The sequence below is a fragment of the Amblyraja radiata genome, chromosome 32, assembly GCF_010909765.2.
Source record: "Amblyraja radiata isolate CabotCenter1 chromosome 32, sAmbRad1.1.pri, whole genome shotgun sequence".
NCBI classification, from domain to species: domain Eukaryota; kingdom Metazoa; phylum Chordata; class Chondrichthyes; order Rajiformes; family Rajidae; genus Amblyraja; species Amblyraja radiata.
Genome location: NC_045987.1, coordinates 27,671,512 through 27,693,652, shown reverse-complemented (window position 1 = coordinate 27,693,652; position 22,141 = coordinate 27,671,512). Strand labels below are relative to the sequence as shown.

At 40.4% G+C, this 22,141-nt stretch overlaps 1 protein-coding gene across 1 annotated transcript in view; it reads left to right on the top strand.

Annotated features, from left to right (window-relative positions):
* The window catches only part of c5 (complement C5), a 208,835-nt gene that overhangs the window by 11,215 nt on the left and 175,479 nt on the right, over positions 1-22,141 (top strand). Inside the window, exons 2-7 of the mRNA XM_033048613.1 lie at positions 596-788; positions 7,131-7,293; positions 8,345-8,415; positions 9,776-9,867; positions 13,310-13,392; positions 17,583-17,673. Coding sequence (XP_032904504.1) covers positions 596-788; positions 7,131-7,293; positions 8,345-8,415; positions 9,776-9,867; positions 13,310-13,392; positions 17,583-17,673 — 693 coding nt within the window. The remainder of the gene's footprint in view (positions 1-595; positions 789-7,130; positions 7,294-8,344; positions 8,416-9,775; positions 9,868-13,309; positions 13,393-17,582; positions 17,674-22,141) is intronic.

Genomic DNA, 22,141 nt, shown 5'->3' with positions numbered 1-22,141 from the left:
AAGTTGTGGGGAGGGCAGGAGCGTTGAGAAGGAGGGGGTCAGAGATCATGCCAGTAACTCACTCACTCACCGCTGCTGCTCATCTCATCAGGTCCTGGGGAATTATTCACCTTCATGCTCTTCAAGAGCCCCAACACCTTTTTACTCTCAAACTGTCCTAGCGTATTGGTGTTCTCTTACCATGATCTCACTAATCTCCATGTCCTTCTCCTTGGGGAATACTGATGCAAAGTACTCCTTTAGTATCTTGCCTACATCCCCTGACTCCAAGCACAAATTCTCTTCTTTATCCTTGAGTGGCCCTACCTTCTCCCTGGTTACCCTCTGGTTTTTAACGTATGTATAAAAAGCCTTGGGAATTTCTTTAATCAGACATGCCAAAGCCATTTTGTGGTCCCTTTTGGCCCTCTTAATCCCCATTTGTTCTTCCTCCCCCCCTTGCTTTATATTCCTCAAAGGTCCCGTCTGATTTCATCTTAAACCTTACATCTGCTCCCATTTTATGTTTTATCACAGTTTTTCAACATCTGTTTGTTTTTGATTTACATTTGTTGCCATATCTTTTGTCTATTGTATAACATGACTACTTTTATAGGTACCTGATAACAACACCCAAGGTATTTCGAGTGGGAGCATTTGAGACTGTGGTGGTTCAAACATATGGATTTACAGATACATTAGACATCAAAATTACTTTGAAAAGCTTCCCAGAGAGACTAAAGGTTTTTGCTGAAAAAAGTGTTACGATAAGTAAAGAAAATAGCTTTCAAGGATCTGTGAAGTTGACCGTAAGTTTATTTTCTTATTGTTTTAAATCATAAAGGGTAGCTATAACAACACATTTTCTGATATAGTCTTTGAATCTTTCCATGTTGTAATGATTTATTACTTACGGCAACCTACATGTTATATCAAATGTGATTTTCCTAAATTATATATGAGTACATAAGAATTGTTGAATTACTCATTCAATTTAGAATGATTAAAAAGGGATATTTTGCCATGTAACCTTGAGGTACCTGTCATTGAGATTTGTTGGGGTTTTGCTAGTCCTTTTTGCTTGGTAATCATTAACAAAAATTTCTACCTATTCATTAATGTAAATATTTCCAGTCCTTTCTTTCCAGCAATGGAAGGTTTTGCATGTCATTGGTCCAGATATTACACCTGGTATAATTCAGTCTATAAGCTACTTTCTTACGAGTTTGCCTTTCATATCGCTGCATGAAGATGGATGTTTTTCAGTTATTGTTGTAGTATTAAAAATTGAACTTTTGAATAAAATATTTAAAGAAAATGTCATCAATTTACATTTAGCCTGTTGGTCAACTAAGATTAATGGGGAATAAATTCAGCTGCATGCTATCTTTTATCGGTGCTGCATGGCTTTCAACCTCATTCAAAAATAGATTACCAGATGCTTGCACAGGTTGAACACCGATATTCTGGCAACTGATGATACGCCCACACCTATAATCCGGAAACATTTATGAGAGCCCTGAGCGGCCACAGATGGAATTGCAAGTAGCGAGTGCTCTTTCCAGTTGTGTCTCTCTGTCGTGAAAGAATTAACTGTGTTCTCAATCTTCTCTTCTAACTGTTTCGCAAAGACAATACAGTAAACCCTCGTTTTAACGGCCCCCTTATAACAGATGTCGGATATAGAGGATGGACCTGCCGACCCATCCCCAGCCGTTTAAAGCCCCAGCTTCCGACCCCACACCCAACTAGCAAAGGTGCACCAGCGAGCCCTTCTTCACCCACCGAAAGGACACAAAGTGCTGGAGTAATTCAGCGGGTCAGGGTCTCTGGAGAACACGGATTGGCGTCACCTGATTCAGCTGATTCAGTCGGCTGAGTTATTCCAGCACTTTAAGTTTCAGTGTGCCTGCTCAGACCCAGGGTCGGATTTAGATGAAGAGAGGCCCTAAGCTATTTCACTTTTGAGGCCCCCGACAGCCCCGACTTGTGAAGCGTTTTAAGGCAGCAACTCTACCACGGCGCCACTGGAATCTCCACGTCCCATCCACTATCTCATCCCGTCCAGATCTTATCCTTGTGAATGCTGGTAATAGCATCCGTTAGTTTTTCTTCCACTAACTTTTACCTCTCTGCACCACTCATGTCATAGAGTCATGCAGCATGGAAATTGGCCCCTCAGCCCAACTCGCCCATGCGACCAACATGTCCATACCTAATCCCTGGGATATGGAGCAGAGGGGATTATACACCTGTGATGGGGGAGTCCAGGGATTGGGGACTTGTGGGGAGGGGAGGTGGGATGGAAAATTCCAGATTTGGGACTGGGAGCAATTGCGAGGATCGGGAGCAGAAAGATATTCACTGTTGATAGTCAACCATGAGTCAGCAGAGTGTAATTCAACGGAAAAAAAAGACTCAAAGTGCTGGAGTAACTCAGCGGGTCAGGCAGCATCTCTGGAGAAGCTGCTTTCTTCCCATATGCCTCAATTCCATTAGTGCTAAGAACTATATTTAACTCTCTTGAACACATCCAGTGAATTGGCCTCGGTGAGGCGGCGAGGTTCGACGGGTCCGGTGAGGCAGCGTGGTGAGTAGGCCCCCCTAGATCTCGAGGCCCCAAGCTTAGGCTTGTCTAGCTTATACGTAAATCCGGCTCTGCTCAGACACCAGGCGGCTACCTCCCATCTTACTTGCTGTCGTTTCGAAGATGGAATATGACGGCGACTCCCGGGGAGAAGGGGGTGGGGGGAGGAGGTGGAGGCGACACGAAGGTCGTAAGCCAGGACTCCCCCCACCTTCCTCCCCATCCCCGCTGCCGCCATCTCCCCCCACCACCTCTCCTCACTGCATCTGCCTCCGAGGATGAGAATGTTGCCTGGACTCGAGGGCCTGAGCCATAGTGAGAGGTTGTGTAGGCTAGGGTTCTATTCCTTGGAGCGCAAGAGGATGAGGGGTGAACTTATATACGTGTACAAAATCATGAGAGGAATAGATCAGATAAATGCACAAACTCTCGTGCCCAAAGTAAGGGAATTGATAAACATAGTTTTAAAGTGAGGGGGGAAGATTTAATAGGAACCTGAGGGGTAACATGTTTACACAAAGGGTGGTGGGCGAATGGAACGAGCTGCTGGAGGAGGTAGTTGAAGCAGGTACTATCACAATGTTTAAGAAACATTTAGAGAGGTACATGGATAGGATAGGTTTAGAGAGATATAGGCCAAACGCAGGCAAGTGGGACTAGTGTAGATGGAACATGTTTGTTGGTGTGGGCAAGTTGGGCCGAAGGGCCTGTTTCCATGCTGTAACACTCTATAACTCATTAACTTACAAACCTGCACGTCTTTGGGATGCTGGTAGAAACCAGAGCACCTACAGGAAACCCACACGATCACAGGACGACCTTGCAAACTTAGACAGTAGCCGAGGTCTATATGGACTTCAACAAGGCATTTCATAAAGATCCGCATGTTAGGTTGCTCTGGAATATTTAGTTTAGTTTAGTTTAGTTTAGTTTAGTTTAGAGATACAGCGCGGAAACAGGCCCTTCGGCCCACCGGGTCCGCGCCTATCAGCGATCCCCGCACATTAACACTCTCCAACAACCACTAGGGACAATTTTTACATTTATCAAGCCGATTAACCTACAAACCTGTACGTCTTTGGAGTGTGGGAGGAAAGCGAAGGTCTCGACGAAAACCCAAGCAGATTACGGGGAGAACGTACAAACCTCGTACAGACAGCACTTGTAGTCAGGATCGAACCCGGATCTCCGGCGCTGCATTCGCTGTAAGGCAGCAACTCTACCTCTGCGCCACCGAGACCGCCTCAATTGCATGGGATCCAGGTAGACCTAGCTGACTGGATAGAGAATTGGCTTCATGGAAGAAATCAGAGGGTGATGATGGAAGGTTGTTTTTCAGACGGGAGGCCTGAAATAGTGATGTGTCTCAGGGATCAGTGCTGGGTCCATTGCTTTTGTGGTTTATATCAACGATTTGGATGAGCATGATTAGCAAGTTTGCAGATGACACAAAAGTGGGTGGTAATTTCAATAATGAAGACAGTAACAAAAATTACAGCAAGATCTTGATCAGCTAGCCAAATGGGTTGAGGAATGGTTAATGGAGTTCACGATAGATGAGTGCAAGGTGTTGAATTTTGGGAAGTCTAACCATGGTAGGACTTTCACAGTGAATGGCAGTATAGGAGGGGATTTTCTACATTTGTGCCCTGAATTTGTTTCTACTTAGATCAGCACAAAGCTTGTAGATCCGGGGTGAGTCTTTCCTTTCTAAATTTCTGACAACAGGCATGGCCCTAGGGAATGGTTTGGAGCAGAGGGTGAGGGGTGATCTTATAGTGATGTATAAGATCATGAGGGGAATAGAAAGGGTAGGCTCAGAATAAGGAAATCAGGAACAATAGGATATAGGTTTCAGATGAGAGGGGAAAGATTTAATAAGAATTTGATGCACTACTTACTCAGGTGAGTATATGGAACGAGCTTCCAGGTGATGTAGTTGAAGCAGGTACTGCAACAATATTTAAAAGGTTCATGGATAGGAAAGGTTTGGAGGGATATGAGGCAAATGCAGACGGATGGAATAGTGTAGATGTGACATCTTGGTCGGCATGGGCAAGTTGGGCCGAAGGGTCTGTTTCCATGCTATATGACACTATGCAGTGAAATCTCTGAGATTGTCCACCAAGCAGGTAGTAAAAATGAACTTCAGTCGCTGATTTATAGCAAAGATAGATAAAAAATATTGGAGTAACTCAGCCGGTCAGGTAGCATCTCTGGAGAAAATGGATAGGTGATATTTCAGATTGGGACCCTTCTTCAGACTGATTATTGGGTGGTGGATGGGGGTGGACTGGAAGCAGAAATTAAACGTCCTTTAGTGGATGAAAGCGGGGGGGGGGGGGGGGGGGGGGGGGATGGAAGAAGTGTTTGTAGAAGTTACCTAAAATGACAGAATTCAACGTTCGTACCGTTGTGTTGTAAGCTACCCAAGTGAAATATAAGGTGTTCCTCCAATTTGTGTGTGGCCTCACTGGCAATGGAGCAATCCATGTGCTATCCATGTACCTGGCCAAATATATTTTACATGTTTCTATAGTCGCGGCCTCAACTACCTCCTCTGTCAGCGTATATACCCACCACCATCTGTGTGAAAATGTTGCCTCTAATAAATCTTTCCGCTCTCTAAACCTATATCCCTGGTTCATGATTTCCCTACTCTCGGTAAAAGACTGTGCATCTACCCTATCTGTTCCACCCATGATCTTATACACTTCCATAACATAACCCTTCATCTTCTCATGCACCAAGGAATAAAGTCCTAGCCTGGCCAATCTTTTCCGATAGCTCAGGCCCTACAGCTGACACCATCCTTGTACTGCACCCATTCCAGCTTAACAACATCCTTCCTATAGCAGGGTGATCAAATCTGAACACAATACACCAAATGTGGCCTCACCAATGTCTTGCACAACTGTAACATAATATCTCAACTTCCATACTCAATACCCTAGTCCATGTACCAAAAATGGACAAAAAATGCTGGAGTAACTGAGTGGGTTAGGCAGCATCTCTGGATAGAAAGAATAGGTCAAGACCTTCTTCAGACTGTACCAAAATTCTTCAGAATGTACTGAAAGCTTTCTTGACCACCCTAGACACCTTTTCAAGGAACGGTGTACCTGCACTTCTAGATCCCTCTGCTCTACAACACTGCCCTGGGCCCTGTCATTCACTTTGTAAGTCATTCCCTAGTTTCCCAAATGCAACACCTTGCAATTATCTGCATTAAACATCATAAAATCAATTCTTGTTGGCATTCCTTCTAATTAATTGAATTGCAAAGGATTATTGGAAATGTGGAAGCACAAGGACAAAATAAAGATTAAAAATGTATTTGCTTACCATTCATCCTGTACAATTATTACATCTCTTATTTTTGTGACAGTATTAAAATATAAATTACATCATAATAATATTGTTATCTATCTATATACTAAAAGTCTCATCTTGTGTGTGTGTGTGTGTGTGCTTGTATGTCTGTATGTTTTGTATCTTCCTCAAAACGCTAAGCGCTAGCGCTTACGTTTTTTCATATTCTTACTCAGATCTTTCCCTTCCATGCCATAATCAGGTTCACTTAAGGTGTCATCCTATATTTTGCAAGTTATTGATGATTAAAGTTTAAAAAAAAGTCAAAAACTGCCTCTCACAGAGAGCATTTTCCAGGAGCTTCAAATGATGATGTCACAATGCCACTAACAGTGCACCAATCACAATGGGCTCTCGCTGCTTGATTCTGACTGCTTCATTTTTGCCATCTTTAAAGATAAGATTTATTTTAAAACACCTCGCAGTTTAAAAAAAAGATTATCCTTGCTTTTATTCACTCTCTCGGCCCCGCCCGCTGGTGAACGCTGGTCGCCACGGGAGGAGGAGAATGCTGTGCACTGCCATCGAGGAAGAGAGGGAGAGGGGGAGAGAGAGAGGGAAAGAGAGAGGGAGAGGGAGAGAGAGAGCGACAGAGAGAGAGAGCGACAGAGAGAGAGAGAGAGAGAGTGCCCGCAACACCCCCCACACGTCGAGTCTGCGCTGCCCGCACCCCCCCATACCACCCCTACCCCCACCACTCCCCATCCCGCCTCCCCCTCGACCTCCCCAACCCGCCCCCCCCCTCCGCACCTCGTCCCCCACACCATGCCCTGCAGGAGCCTGAAAACTGTAACGTCCGGGTTCAGCAACAGCCTCTTCCCTACAGCCAAGCAAGCAAGAATTTCATTGTCCTATCTGGGACATATGACAATAAAACACTCTTGACCACTGCCCCCCCTTCCTGCTCCCCCTTGGACCCCCTCCCGCTCCCCCAACATGGGGACGATTGATTGCCTCCATAAATTCTATAATTTTCCTTGTGGGGGATGATTGGCTCCGGGGGGTGCCTGTCTCCGGGGTGAGCACCGACGTCGCCACCCTCCACCTCCCCTGTTGGGGGATGGGGCCCAACGGGTCCCACTTGGTCTAGTAAACACTAAATATTTAATTATTTGGATAATCATTGATGTAATCATCCAAAGAATTAACTGCATTCATGTCTGCAAAAATAAGTTACTTTTTTTTTAAACAGATCTCACCAAAAGATTTACCTAGAAAAAAGGATGAACAACAGTATGTGTACTTACATGCAACTGCTGTGGGATTGTCTCAAGAGGAGAAGGTGCTAGTGTCTTACCACAATGGATTACTCTTTATCCAGACTGACAAACCTGTTTACACACCTGATCAGTCAGGTATCAGTCTTAGTCTGATTATTCTCTGTGCAAAATGTTAATGTTGAACCATTTTGTTTTCTCATGTTCTAATTCACTACTGACTCTTGTCCATAAGATTCAAGGTATTGCCAATGTATTAAGAGGTCCTGCTGGATTTTCATTCTTGTGATTCCAGATAGGTAGAAGTAAGCTCTGCTTGGTATAAGTGAAAGCTCAGGGCAGAGGGAGGAGCCGTTTACAGGACAAGGTAGCATTTTGGAGTTATAAAGAACGGCTTTTTTTTCCCAGTTAATGAGATAAGCACTATGCCAAAGATACGATGCAGTCATCCAACATCTCTTTCTACAATAAGTGAAAGTTAAATTGGAAATGTATCAATTAACGAAAGGGTAAATATAACTATTGGTCTGAATGTCTATGTACTTTTTAGTTTTGGATCATCCACTGAAAAAAACCCTTTTCAAAAATGACACTTTATTTGATGTGAATAGCCTTGAAACCACAGTAAACATTCATTACCTCCAACCCCTGACTGACAAGGAATCAGAACAATCCTATACTACATGCAGAAACACTAGGCATTGGAGGCAGATGATATCCCAGTTGCAATTCCTGTGAAAAGTATAGCATTCCTTCCAAATCATGAAAATTCTTGGCCTGCGACTACTCAAAGTGGCAAAGGGGTGTTGAGGATGAGTTTGAGAACCCCCAGTCCTTTTGCCGAGAGCCATGGAAGTCCAGCAGCAATGGAAGCATCGCACCACTTCCTAATCCACCCAGTTGTCTGCCCCATCAAGCACATCTTGCCCCACCTCTGGAGCATCTGTCGATCCCCTATGCCCTCATTGGCCATCTCAGAGTTTACAAAGCTAGAGTGGAAGCAAGTCATCCTCAATCCCATATTACTGCTGAAGAAAAAGAGGGAATGTTTTTGCTGATAGTAGGAACCTAAGACGTACCGGGGAAATTAATAATCTTAACAATAGAACCAAGAATTTTTGATTTTCAGTAAAAATTGCACTTTCACTTTTTGTGATTATGTAAATAGTCTTTTTTTTTAAATTTGCAGTGAAATTACGAATTTATTCTCTGAATGAAGAACTCAAACCAGCCAAAAGACCTGTTGGTATTACATTTGAGGTGAGTTCTTTAAATTTAGAACATATTGACAGTCAAGTAAAGATATTTTGATACTAAAATATAATGTGTAGCGACATATATCTGACATCGAATAAGTATAAAGATGCTGGAAAAATGTTTGGACATCTAGCATATAACTTTTAGATGTTGTAGGAGCAAATGAAAAGGCCATGGTGAGTTGGTGTTCAATGTAACGGGCGATTTATTAAAACTGAGGTTCACCAGGAAACCAGTCAACGCTGCTCTCCTGAGCGCATTACATTCTCAGCTGACAAGATTACACAGAAACTTGATTAACAGTAAACCTAAGTCTTGATTACAGATGGAGGTTACTGAAATGAAACAAACTGGGTCTTCATTACAGAATAAAATTATTATTCAGAAGTCTGATTTAGTTGACAGTGGATCCAATTTTCTGTTACAGCGACAGGTGCAGCTATAATATAATCAATGAAGTTCCAGAAACTTGGTTGTTGTCACCGCTGCTGTCTCTACTTTTAGGCCTTGTCTGTGGTTCCCTGTTTCCACACTAGCACAATCTACATCCCTATTTACTAGTTATCAGCCCTACCATTCTTTCCCCTACAATGGATGTTATGAGAGCTCTTGATGTTCTATAGCTATAGGCATTGTGGAAGCATCGCTCATGGTATTATCGTATTGAGGATGGCATTAGTATACCTACAATGAATGGCTGCTGAATCTGTAGTGTATCTAGATCATGACATGTCAGAATGCTATATTGTTTTGATGATAATTCTGCCATTTGGAGTTTATCACTCAAGCTCGTACCCTGGCTCGTTCATTTGCAGCTGAATCATGTAAAGCTACCCCAGCAACCTTTATGAGGATCATCAACTCATTTTGGGTTGCTATGATTCTGTAATTATCAGTGTTTTCCAAAGATAATATTGCTCTTTCCATTGATAAGAGTGTACGTGGACTTGTCTTCCTTTCTTATTATATTGGCAAACTGTAATCATGTTATGCAGCTAGCGGGTCAGGCAGCGTCTCTGGAGAACACGGATAGGTGACAGTCTTCTTCAGTCCCGTTTTAGGTTGGGACCTTTCTTCAGACCCAATGCAGCTAGTGCTCTGAAGATAGCATTTTGCCCATATGAGAAGCCAAGGATATGGGTTAATGATGCACTGTGATCACAATGTTTCTTTACAGGGGAATTATATTTAGTTCCTCACCAGATTTTGGTACAAAAATAGAAATGGTGGCATGGTGAACAAAATGCAATCAGACCTCCTGTTCTCTTTATACACATTATTATAATGATGTCTTCTATAAAGAATGTTGCAATGTTGCAAAAGCAGATAAAACTGAAGTTATTATGTTTGTTCTGCAAGCAAGGACCCAGAGGGAGTAAAAGTTGACTACGTTGAATTAGAAGATGTCACTGGAATAATCTCAGTACCTGACTTCAAGATTCCACCTAATCCCAAGTAAATTATTATTGTTACTGTTTTTAAACAAAATATAGTCATTGAAATGAAAAAATTGTTTTGAGAATTCATAATCTTATTACTTTGTCAGAACTACTCGGGAGGGTTTAAACTAGTTTGGCCAGTGTGGTGGGACCCAAAACAGGAGTTTAGGAAAATGAGAAAGTTGGGGTAAATACAGAAGTTTAGTTTAGCTTAGTTTAGAGAAACAGGCTCTTTTGCCCACTGAGTCCATGTCGACATTGGTCACCCATTCACTAATTCTATGTTATTCCACTTTTGTATTGTACACACTAGGGGAATTTTACAGATTTAGGGGAATTAACCCACAAACCCACACGTCTTTGGAATGTGGGAGGAGACTATAGCACCAAGAGGAAATCCACGTGGTTACAGGGAGAACATGCAAACTCTATACACACAGCATTTGAAGTCAGGATAGACCCCCGGTTTCTGGTGCTGTGAGGCAGCAACTCTACCAGCTGTCCCACTGTTCCATGTTAATGAGTGCAAATTCAGTAGACAGAACAGGTAAGAACGGCATGGAAGGAGGGAATACTATGGTTCATTGCAAGTGACCTAACAGGTAAGGCAGATGAACTTGGGGTATGGATAAGCACAATGGGCTGGGATATTATAAGCATAATAGAAACATGGATGAGCAAGGGGCAGGACTGGCTGGTCAATGTTCCTGGGTACAAATGCTATAAGAGGGATAGAGGTGGAGGCAAGAAAGGAGTTGCGTTTCTGATTAGGTCGACACTTCCTGGCTATACTTAGAGAGGATATTTCTGAGGGATCGTTCAGTGAGGCTATGGAGATGGAATTGAGAATTAAGGTTTCCAGGTTTCAAGGACAGTTTATTGTCACATGTACCAATTAAGGTACAGTGAAATTTGAGTTACCGTACAGAAAATAAGTGTGTGATGACTTTGGTAGGATTGTCCTGTTGGCCTCTTAGGTGTCAACGAGATGCTAACGAACAAATATGTAAGGAGATTGATCTTTTGATAAAGTTTACATCTTTTGGAAAACATTTGCATTTGATAAAGACTCCTTGTGAGGCTTAATTCTTCAAGCACAGGATACAAACGTGTTCAAATGGATTCAGAACTGGCTTACTAAAAGAAGACAGAGGGCTGTGGTGGAAGTGTATTTCTCAAGCTGGAGGTTGGTGACGAGTGAAATTCCACAGGGATCTGTGCTGGGATCTCCGTTGTTTGTGATATATAAAAAATGAGGATGGGTTAGTTCGTGAGTTTGCAGAAGATACCAAGATTGCTGGAGTTACGGACTGTGAGGAAGGCTGTCTAAGTATACAGTTGGATTTAGATATGCAACAGAAATGGATGGAGAAATGGCAGGTGGAGTTAAATCCTAGCAGGTTTGGAGTGTGGCATTTTGGGAGGTCCAATGTAAGTGAAGAAGCTGCAATTACTGGCAAGATTCTTAACCGCATTAATGTACAGAGCGATTCTGGGGTCCAAATCCACAGCTCCCTGAAAGTGGCAGCACAAATAGATAGAGTGGTAAAGAAGACGTGTGGTATTCCTGCCTTCATTGGTCGGTGTATTGAGTATAGGGGTCCGGAAGTCAAGATGCATTTACAGGACTTTGGTTAGGCTGCATTTGGATTATTACGCGCAGTTCTGGTTGCCCCATTACAGGAATGATGTAGAGGCTTTGGAGAGGGTGCAGAAAAGGTTTACCAAAGTGCTGGGGTAACTCAGCGGGTAAGGCAGCATCTCTGGAGAACATGGATAGATGATGACTAACGATGCCCATACACTAGCACTATCCTACACACGAGGGACAATTTCCAATTTTAACAAAGCCAATTGACCTAGAAGCCTGAAGAAGGATCTCGACCCGAAACGTCACCCATTCCCTCTCTCCAGAGATACTGCTGCCCCACTGAGTTACTCCAGCATTTTGTGTCTACCTTCGATTTAATCTAGAAACCTGTACATCTTTGGAGTGTAGGAGGAAACTGGAGCACCTGATGATAACCCACGCAGCTCACGGGGTGAATGTAACAACTCCGTAGTCAGGATCGAACCCGGGTGTCTGGCGCTGTTAGGCAGCAACTCTACTGCTGCACCACCGTCCCGCCCTTTAACTAGACAATTTATCAGAGTTAAGAATATAGTTTTATAGTATTGTACCAATGAGTATAATGCTGTAAAATGAGTCAATGAGTAATACAGAAGGGAAACAGGCCGAAGATAGACACAAAATGCTGGAGTAACTCAGCAGGACAGGCAGCATCTCTGGAGAGAAGGAATGGGTGACATTTCAGGTCGAGACATGTTACAGCTGTATAGGACATTGGTAAGGCCAAATTTGGCTTAGTGAGTACAGTTCTGGTTGCCCTACTATGGGAAGAATGTCATTAAACTGGAAAAGGTTAAAACAAATGTTTACCATGATGTTACTGGGGCTTGGGGTTTGAGTTATAAGAGGCTGACAGTCTGGGTCTTTTTTCCATGGAGCATAGAAGACTGTGCGATGACCTGATAGAGGTTTATAAAATCATTAACTGTATAGATAAGGTGAATACCCATGGTCTTCTTCCAGAGTGGGGAGTCTAAAACTAAAGGGCATAGGTTTAAGGTGAGAGGGAAAGATTTAAGTGGGACCTGCAGGTCAACTTTCTCATTCAGGACTGAGCTGCCAGAGTAAGTGGTAGAGGGGATGATAAAAACAGAAAAGCAGTTACCTAAAGTTGGAGAATTCAATATTCTTACAAGCCACAATATACGCAATGAAAGATGAGAGTTTGTTCCATGACTGGATTGGCCATTTCTGCATACCACCCTCTCTTCCTTTATTTGTATATTCTGTCCGGCTGGTCAAGTTCCAGTGAAATTGTTCATCAATGTTGACGACATCACGCTATCGGGGTTCAATCTTCATTTCAGATGTTGCCCATATGGCATTTGCATGTTCTCCGATGATTCTGTGGGTTTCCACTGAGTGATCTAGTTTCATCCCACATCCTAAAGACATGTTGATAGATTATTGAGCCACTGTATATTACCTTTGGCAGTATAGGGTAGTGGGAAAATAATCAAATCATAGGCTTTTATTCTCAAAGTTGCAGGGTTACAGGAATATTAGAGGGGGAAAGGATGGGATTGCTCTGCTGGGAAGCAGCATGAACCTAATGGGCTAATGGGTCTCAACTCAGGATAGCCAAGTGCCTCTTCAATGTACTCATGCACCAACATCTGACCTCCAGTGCATTCAGTACTTCCACACTGCAGTGCACGGGTGCACAAGCCCAGCATGTGCAGAAGCACAGGTAATTCTGCATGAAATTGCCACCCATTGCCATTTGCAAATGAAATGATTTTCAATTCTGGTACATTTCTATACAACTCAGATGGATTATTCATATTATTATCTCTCTTTTATGTAAGTCATACACTTTTTTTTTTAGGTATGGTAAATGGAAAATTGAAGCTTTGTATCAAAATGACTTCACAACAGTTACCTCAACACATTTTGAGATCCAAGAATATGGTAGATATATATTTTACATTTCTATTTTTATATTGGTATTAATTTATTATTGTCTCATGCACTGAGATACGGTGAAAAAGTTGCATTGCTTGCTGACCAGCCCAATCATAGCATACAGTGCATTGAGAAAGTATTCAGACCCTTTCACTTTTTCCACATTTTGTTACATTACAGCCTTATTCTAAAATTGGTTACAGTCATTTTTTTAAATCATTAATCTACGCACAATACCTCATAATATAAAAGCGAAAACAGGTGTTTAGTAATTATTGCAAAATAATTAAAAATAAATAACTGAAATATCACATTTACGTAAGTATTCAGACCCTTTGCTGTGACTCTCAAAATTGAGCTTTGGTGCATCGTGTTTCCATTGATTATCCTTGAGATGTTTCTACAACTTGATAGGAGTCTACAAGTGGTAAATTAAATTGATTGTACATGATTTGGAAAGGCACACACCTGTCTATATAAGGTCCCACAGTTGACAGTGCATGTCAGAGCAAAAAACAAGCCATGAAGACGAAGGAATTGTCTGTAGACCTCTGAGACAGGATTGTGTTGAGACACAGATCTGGGGAAGGGTATAAAACATTTTTTGGAGCATTGCAGGTCCCGAAGAGCACAGTGGCCTCCGTCATTCTTAAATAAAACTTTGAAACCACCAGGACTCTTCATAGAGCCTGGCCAAACTGAGCAATCGGGGGAGAAGGGCCTTAGGATAGAGACTTACTAACATATTCAGGGAGGTGACCAAGAACCCGATGGTCACTCTGACAGAGCTCCAGAGTTCCTCTGTGGAGATGGGAGAAACTTCCAGAAGGACAACTATATCTGCAGCACTCCACCAATCAGGCCTTTATTGTAGAGAGGCCAGACAGAAGCCACTCCTCAGTTAAAGGCACATGACAGCCCACTTGGAGTTTGCCAAAAAGCACCTAAACAAAATTCCCTGGCCTAATGAAACCAAGATTGAACTCTTTGGCCTGAATGCCAAGTGTCACGTCTGGAGGAAAACAGGCACCACTCATCACCTGGCCAATACCATATCTACGGTGAAGCATTGTGGTGGCAGCATCATGCTGTAGGGATGTTTTTCAGCGGTAGGAACTGGGAGACCAGTCAGGATCGAGGTAAAGATGAACGGAGCAAAGTATAGAGAGATCCTTGATGAAAACCTGTTCCAGAGCGTTCAGGACCTCGGACTGGGGCAGATATTCACCTTCCAACAGGACAACGACCTAAAGCTCACGTCCAAGACAACGCAGGAGTGGCTTTGTGACAAGTCTGTGAATGTCCGTAAGTGGCCCGGCTAGAGCCCGGACTTGAACCCGATCGAACATCTCTGGAGGGACCTGAAAATAGCAGTGCATCAACACTCCCCATCCAACCTGACAGAGCTTGAGAGGATCTGCAGAGAGGAATGGGATAAATTACCCAAATACAGGTGTGCCAAGCTTGTAGTGTGATACCCAAGAAGACTTGAGGTTGTAATCACTGCCAAAGGTGCCTCAATAAAGTACTGAGTAAAGGGTCTGAATACTTATGTAAATGTGATATTTCAGTTATTTATTTTTAATTATTTTGCAAAAATTTCTAAACACCTGTTTTCACTTATTTTATTGTGGGCTATTGTGTGTAGATTGCTGATTTAAAAAAATGAATTTAATCCATTTTAGAATAAGGCTGTAACGTAACAAAATGTGGAAAAAGTGAAGGGGTCTGAATACTTTCTGAATACACTGTACATGAGTACAATCAAACCATACGCAAGTACAACGAGTTGTGTAAAGAGAAAAATAAACAGAGCAGAATATGGTGTTACAACTACAGAAGAAGTGCAGATAAAAACAGTGGAAGGGCTGCAGCAAGGAATATTGGGAGATCAGGACTAGCCCTGTAACTTATGAGAGGTCTGGCAATGGCCTGATAATAGGGGGAAATAAGCTACTCCTGAATCTGGTGGTATGTGCTCATTAAGCTTTTGTATTTTCTGCTTAATGGAAGAGAGTAAAATAGGGGATGACTGGAATGTTAATAATCCTTCATTATGATGGCAACATTATTGAGAGCTTGGAGTGTAGATGGGGGAGTTGATGGGGGATAGGCTGGATTGCATCACTGACAGGGCTGCACCCACACTCTCTGCAACTACTTGCGGTTTGTGATTCATTGTTGTGATCCATAACGATATGATGCTTTCTACGGTGCGTCTGGGGAACTGATGAGCATACTTAAAAAGAAAATAAGGGGGGGAGGGGGGCAAAAAGGGGCCTGTAGAAAGCTCTGGCAGATAATATACAGGAAATTCTTAATATCTAAATAGAGTCAGAGTGATAGAGTCATGCAACTTGGAAACAGGCCCTTTGGTCCAGCTTGCCCATGCTGACCACGATGTCCCATCTACACTAGTCCCACTTAGAGCCTTGGTCATAGAGTGATACAATGTGGAAACAGGTCTTTCGGCCCAACTTGCCCACACCGGCCAACATGTCCCAGCTGCACTAGTCCCACCTGCCTGCGCTTGGTCCATATCCCTCCAAACTGTTGATTTATTTTTTAACTCATCCAGGGCAAAAATTTGAAGAAATAAAACTCTGTATTAGATTTACATGGATTTTACCAAGACTTGAGGGCCTGAGTTATTGAGAGAGGTTGAGCAGGCTAGGACTTTATTCCTTGGAAAGTAGGAGAATGTAGGATAATCATATGGAGGCGTATAAGATCATGAGGGAAACAAGGTGGAATGCACAAAGTCTTTCCCGCAGAGTGGGGAAATCAAGAACCACAGGTTTAAGATAAGCGGGGAGATATTGAATAAGACCCAGAGGAGCAACTTTTTACACATAAGAGTGGTGGGTATTTTGAACAAGCTGGCAAAAGAGGTAGTTGCAAAACAGGTGCATCCATAGAAATAGCTATGGGCCAAACTTGGGCAGGTGGAACTAGTGCTGATGGAGCATCGTGGTCGGCATGGACAAGTTAGGCCAATGAGCCTGTTTCTGTGTTGTGTGACTCTATGACTATTTGGAAACATTAATTTTCAGTTACTGCTGATTTACTTAACTGTAATAAAGATTTATCAATGTATAACAAATATCACAGGTTGATTTGGACAAGCCCAGACACTGTTTAGTGCATATTAGAATCCTAAATTCAAATCCATCATTTTATCCATCGTAATATATTTTAGCATAATACTGAGTTGAGGAGATGCACAACCATTCGGTCAGTAATTCCTTCATTCTTATGCAGTGGCAGAAGTTTTTGAATCACTGCTTAATAATGATCAGTGATCACGTGTTATATTAATCCAAAATCCTGATCATTTAAAGTAAATAATTTGTGTTGAGTGAGAAAATAAGTAAAAAGAAAATTAAGGAAACCAAGCAATGCTTGATTATGCCTAAATAATGTCTAAGCTATTTAGTTATTGGCTCATCATGAGAATTATTTCAGAATTATTTCAGAATTATATCACAAAATGGAAATCACAAAATTTAACAATGAGAGGCAAACTTTACAGTTATCTCAGTATTTAATCCAGCTAGAACAGTTCTTAGTTCTAGTCAGTGTAAATTATTTTCGCAACATAAAAGTATATTTAACAATCTCAAATCAGACATAACAAATCAAACGAGCAAGTTAGTGGAAAATTCATTCTTCCCAACCTTTCCTATCATGTACCTGTCCAAATGTTTTTCAAACATTGTAATTGTGCCTGCCTCTACTACATTGTAATTGCGCCTGCCTCTACTACATTGTAATTGTGCCTGCCTCGACTACATTGTCATTGTGCCTGCCTCGACTACATTGTAATTGCGCCTGCCTCTACTACATTGTAATTGTGCCTGCCTCTACTACATTGTAATTGTGCCTGCCTCTACTACCTCCCCTGACAGTTTGTTCTACATACCCATATATGAAAAATGAGACCCGCGCATGCCCTTTAAACATTTCCTGTCTCAATTTAAGCCCAGGCTCTATAGTTTTAGACTCCTCAACCCTGGGAAAAACACTGCAATTTATGAGACAGTGGGGAGATGAGTTGTATGACTGTATGACAAACCAAATTCCTCGTATGTTGCAAAAAATACTTGGCTAATAAATTACGATTAGATTATGATGATTATTATTCTTATGATAAATAGGATGTAATAATTTAATGGCATATTTGATATATTTTTCAGTGTTACCAATCTTTCTCATCTCAATCAAGCCAGAAAAGCACTACCTTTCTTTTAATGAATTTGAAAGCTTTACAATATCAATAACAGCAAGGTAATTATTGACTTTTCTTTGTTTTTTAGTCATTTGAAATTCTTTTTTTGACATTTTATCATCAATGTGGATGCAAAATTTCAACATTGTCATAAAATCTGGAGATCAAAAATTAAGAATGTTGATTATTTGAATGTGATTTATTTTAGCTTTCTAACATTTAACTGCATCATATTATACATAAATAATGGCACCAGTTTGGTCACAGTGTGAAATTAAAGCTAAAATTAAATTATTTAAATTATGAAATTGTTTTGAGGAGGTAATGTTTAGATAATATGTATTTATTTGACCATTATTAAATGCCAAACTGTGTTAAATGTAAACAGGAGAAGGATTCTGATTGATTATTTAGAGGCTACGCATTTTGTCATGCAGCCATGAAAACACATGTAAAATAAGACTTTTTTATGATTGACATTGACTTTGTTAAAGCTACTGTTAAGTATTTGTTTCATGTTGAATTAAATATTTAATAACTATTCTGTTTATCAGATTTGAAACATGGTAGATATTTTATGTGAAATCAAAAACAATATAAACTAATGGTTATGTTATTGCATTATTTTGATATCATAGATATGACAATTTGAAAATATTTATTTAATTTCCCTTATAAAAAGGATTATATTTTATGACTGTTGCACTTACTGTATAGTATTGTGAAAGTTAATTTAGTTGTGAAACTTCTATGTTATATAAATGTCAATGCAAACATAGAAACAGGCCCATCAATCCAATTCGCCTGTGCCGACCTAAGCTAATCCCATTTTCCTGTCTATCCCTCTCAACCTTTCCTTTCTTTTCTTTTAAAATCTTTTTATTAATTTTTTTCAAAAACAAAAATAAATAAATGATAAACATAACAGTGATATTGATACATAGGGATCAGGATTACATTAACAACAAGTATAATCCAAGTATGAGTCCAGTGTCAAAATACACATTGGGTATAGACCTCCTGGTCTCTATGTAAATATAGTTAAGTGTTTAAAAGAGAACTTCTATATATAAAAACAAAAAGATAAAAAGAAAAAAAAAGAAAAAAAGAGAAAAAAGAGAAAAACAAAACCTCCTAAACTAAAATAAGCAAAACAAAATTTGGGCTGCAAAGAATTTCAACAATTTAGGTCCCTGTTTGTCGTCAAGTCCGTTCCACCGTATAAAGGTAAGAGAATTATTATAACGTTTGGAGAGGAAATAATTTATATTGTGTGAAAATATTGAATAAAGCTTCCCCAAGTCCTATCGAATTTAACCAAGGGTTAATGTCACTCCTAATTTTTTCTAAATTTAAACATGATATCGTTTCAGAGTACCAATGGAGTGTGGTCGGAGGATTAGAGTCTTTCCATTTAAATAAAATAGATATTCTGGCAATTAATGTAGTAAAAGCAATCAACCGATGGGCTGAACGGGACAGATGAGTAGAATCTAACATTGGTAGCCCAAAAATTGTAGTAATAGGATGAGGTTGTAAATCAATACCTAAAACTACAGAAATAGTATCAAAAATTTATTTCCAATATTTTTCCAAAAGTGGTCAAGACCAAAACATATGAGTCAGTGAAGCCACTTCAGAATTACATCTGTCACAGGTCGGATTTATATGACCATAAAAACGAGCTAACTTATCTTTTGACATATGAGCTCTGTGAACCACCTTGAATTGTATCAGAGCGTGTCTTGCACACATTGAAGAGGTAGTAACTAATTGAAGAATCCTCTCCCATTTCTCTATAGGTAGAGAAATTTGAAGTTCTCTTTCGCAGTCATTCTTAATTTTATGAGATGTGCCTACTTGTAATTTCAAAATCAACTCATGAATAGTCGTTATTAAACTTTTATGATCAGGGTTCAAATGTAAATTTTTTTCTGAGATTTCGCTTTGATGTGGTAACGGAAAAGAAGGTAGAGTAGCCTTCAGAAAATGTCTAATTTGTAAATATGTGAATTAGGTAGATTATATTTATTAGAGAGTTGTTCAAAAGACATAAAACAACTATCCAAAAACAAATCACGAAAAACTGCTAATCCCTTCCTCTTCCATAACAGAAAGGCTTGATCAGTACTTGGAAGAAAATATTAAATATGAAAGGACTCGATAAGATAAAATCATACAATCCAAAAAACTTACGAAATTGAAACCATATTCGCAATGTGTGTCTCATTATTGGGTTAATCGTATATTTATTCAATCTCGTAATTGTGAAAGGTAAGGCCCCTAGGATAGATGCCAATGATAACTTTCACTTTCAAGATTTATCCATCCTGGGCATTGGGTATCTTCTAAATCTTTTGTCCAAAACATTAAATAACGAGCATTAACTGCCCAATAATAAAAGCTAAGGTTCGGCAGTGCTAAACCACCGTCTTTTTTTGATTTCTGTAAATATTTTTTACTTAGTCTGGGATTTTTATTCTGCTATATATATGAAGACATTTGTGAGTCAATAATATCAAAAAAATTTAGAAATAAAAATTGGTATAATCTGAAATAAATACAAGAATTTAGGCAGGATAAACATTTTAATAGCACTGATTCGGCCGATTAGGGATAAGGACATTGGTGACCATTTAGTAAACTGTTGTCTGATGTGGTCAATTAAGGGCGTAAAATTGGCTTTAAATAGATCCTTGTGTTTCTTGGTAATCTTAATGCCTAAATAAGTAAAACAATCGGTAGTCAATCTAAATGGAAGCTGTCCATAATTCGAAATTTGATTGTTTAATGGAAAAAGCTCACTCTTACTAAGATTTAGTTTATAACCAGAAAAACTATTAAATTAATTAAGTAGTGCTACTATTGTAGGAATAGATTTCTCTGGGTCAGAGATAAATAATAACAGATCATCTGCATAGAGAGATATCTTATATGTCTTAATTCTCACGGACAATACCAAAAATATTATGGGATTCCCTAATAGCGGTGGCCAAAGGTTCCAAAGCGATATCAAACAATAAAGGACTTAAAGGACAGCCCTGTCTAGTACACACACATTAATCATTGTCCACCCCCAGTCCCAGGGATGTCGGGTAAATTGTAAGTTCAAGGGATACCGGCAGGATCTTAATAAGCCTTCAGAAAGCGGGAGGCGTCTTGCGGATCGTTAAAGAATCGGCTGTTACCATCAGGGAGTCGTATTCTCAGTCTGGCTGGGTAGAGCAGAGCAGGGTGTAGCTGCTTCTTAAATAACTCGGACATTACCTTATAGAAAGGCACTCTTAGTCCCATAAGCTCACGGCTGTAGTGAGGAAGAATCCGAAACTTGCATTCTTCAAATTCAACCATGCCCAACTTTTTTGATGCTCAGAGGATATTTTCCTTCATCTGCAAAAAGTGAAACCGAACAATCAGATGTCTCGGTTTGTCTTTGAAACCGGTTTTTCTCCAAACCCTGTGTGCGTTATCAAAAATTGGAAGATTTCCAAACTATTCTATGTCGAAAGTCTCCTTTAACATTCTAGAGACATAATTTATAGTATTGTCACCTTTCTGACCTTCAGGCAAAGCAACAATTCGCAGATTCTGCCGACGGCTTCTATTTTCCAGGTCCATGTTTTTAGTCTTGTATTGCTCGAGTGCCCGGGAGTTTTCAATCATTTTCCGTTCCAGTGTTTCAATCTTCGAATCTCTTTCCTGTCCCAAGATTAGCAAGTTGGCAATTTGATCCTTCTGTTCACGAGATTCATCTTGCAACACAATCAACTTGTCTTGAACTTCCTTCAATTTGCTCCAAACTTCTTTCATCATTTCTTCCAAACCGCAGAATCTTCTATTCATTCTTCACTCATTTTCGATATTGCTTCTAAGGTACTTGAACCAGAAGCCGCGCCTTCACCACGATCATTCTTTGGAGAAGTTTTTTTTCCTCTTGTCTCCATCCTTTGCACGGTTGAAGTGTATAAAAGTGTTATCAACACTTTAAAAGAGGTTATTCCGTGTTTTGAAATCAAGTAATAGTGAAAGAATGGTAGCAAGGGGTTAAAAGTCAAGGGAGCAAGCGATATGCAACCTTACAGCATGCTGCCACTAGAGAGACTTGATGCTAATCCCATTTTCCTGTGTACCTCTCTCAACCTTTCCTATCATGTACCTGTCTAAATATCTTTCAAACATTGTAATTGTACCTGCCTCCTCTACCTCCTCTTGCAGCTTGTTCTACATACCCACCACCCTCTATGTGAAAAATATGCTCATGCATCCCCTTTAAATATTTTCTGTCTTAATTTAAACCCATGCCCTATAGTTTTAGTCTCCTCAACCCTGGGATAAACACTGTGATTATCTACCCAATTTATGTCTCTCATAATTCTCAAAACCTCTAAGTCAAGAGTGTTTTATTGTCATATGTGCTGACATCAGCCATAAAATTCTTACTTGTAACAGACGGGGGAGGAGCCATCTTGGGGAACGTTTAATTCACTTTTTTTTGTAGTTCTAGTGAGTCCTGTGTTTTGTTTGTGG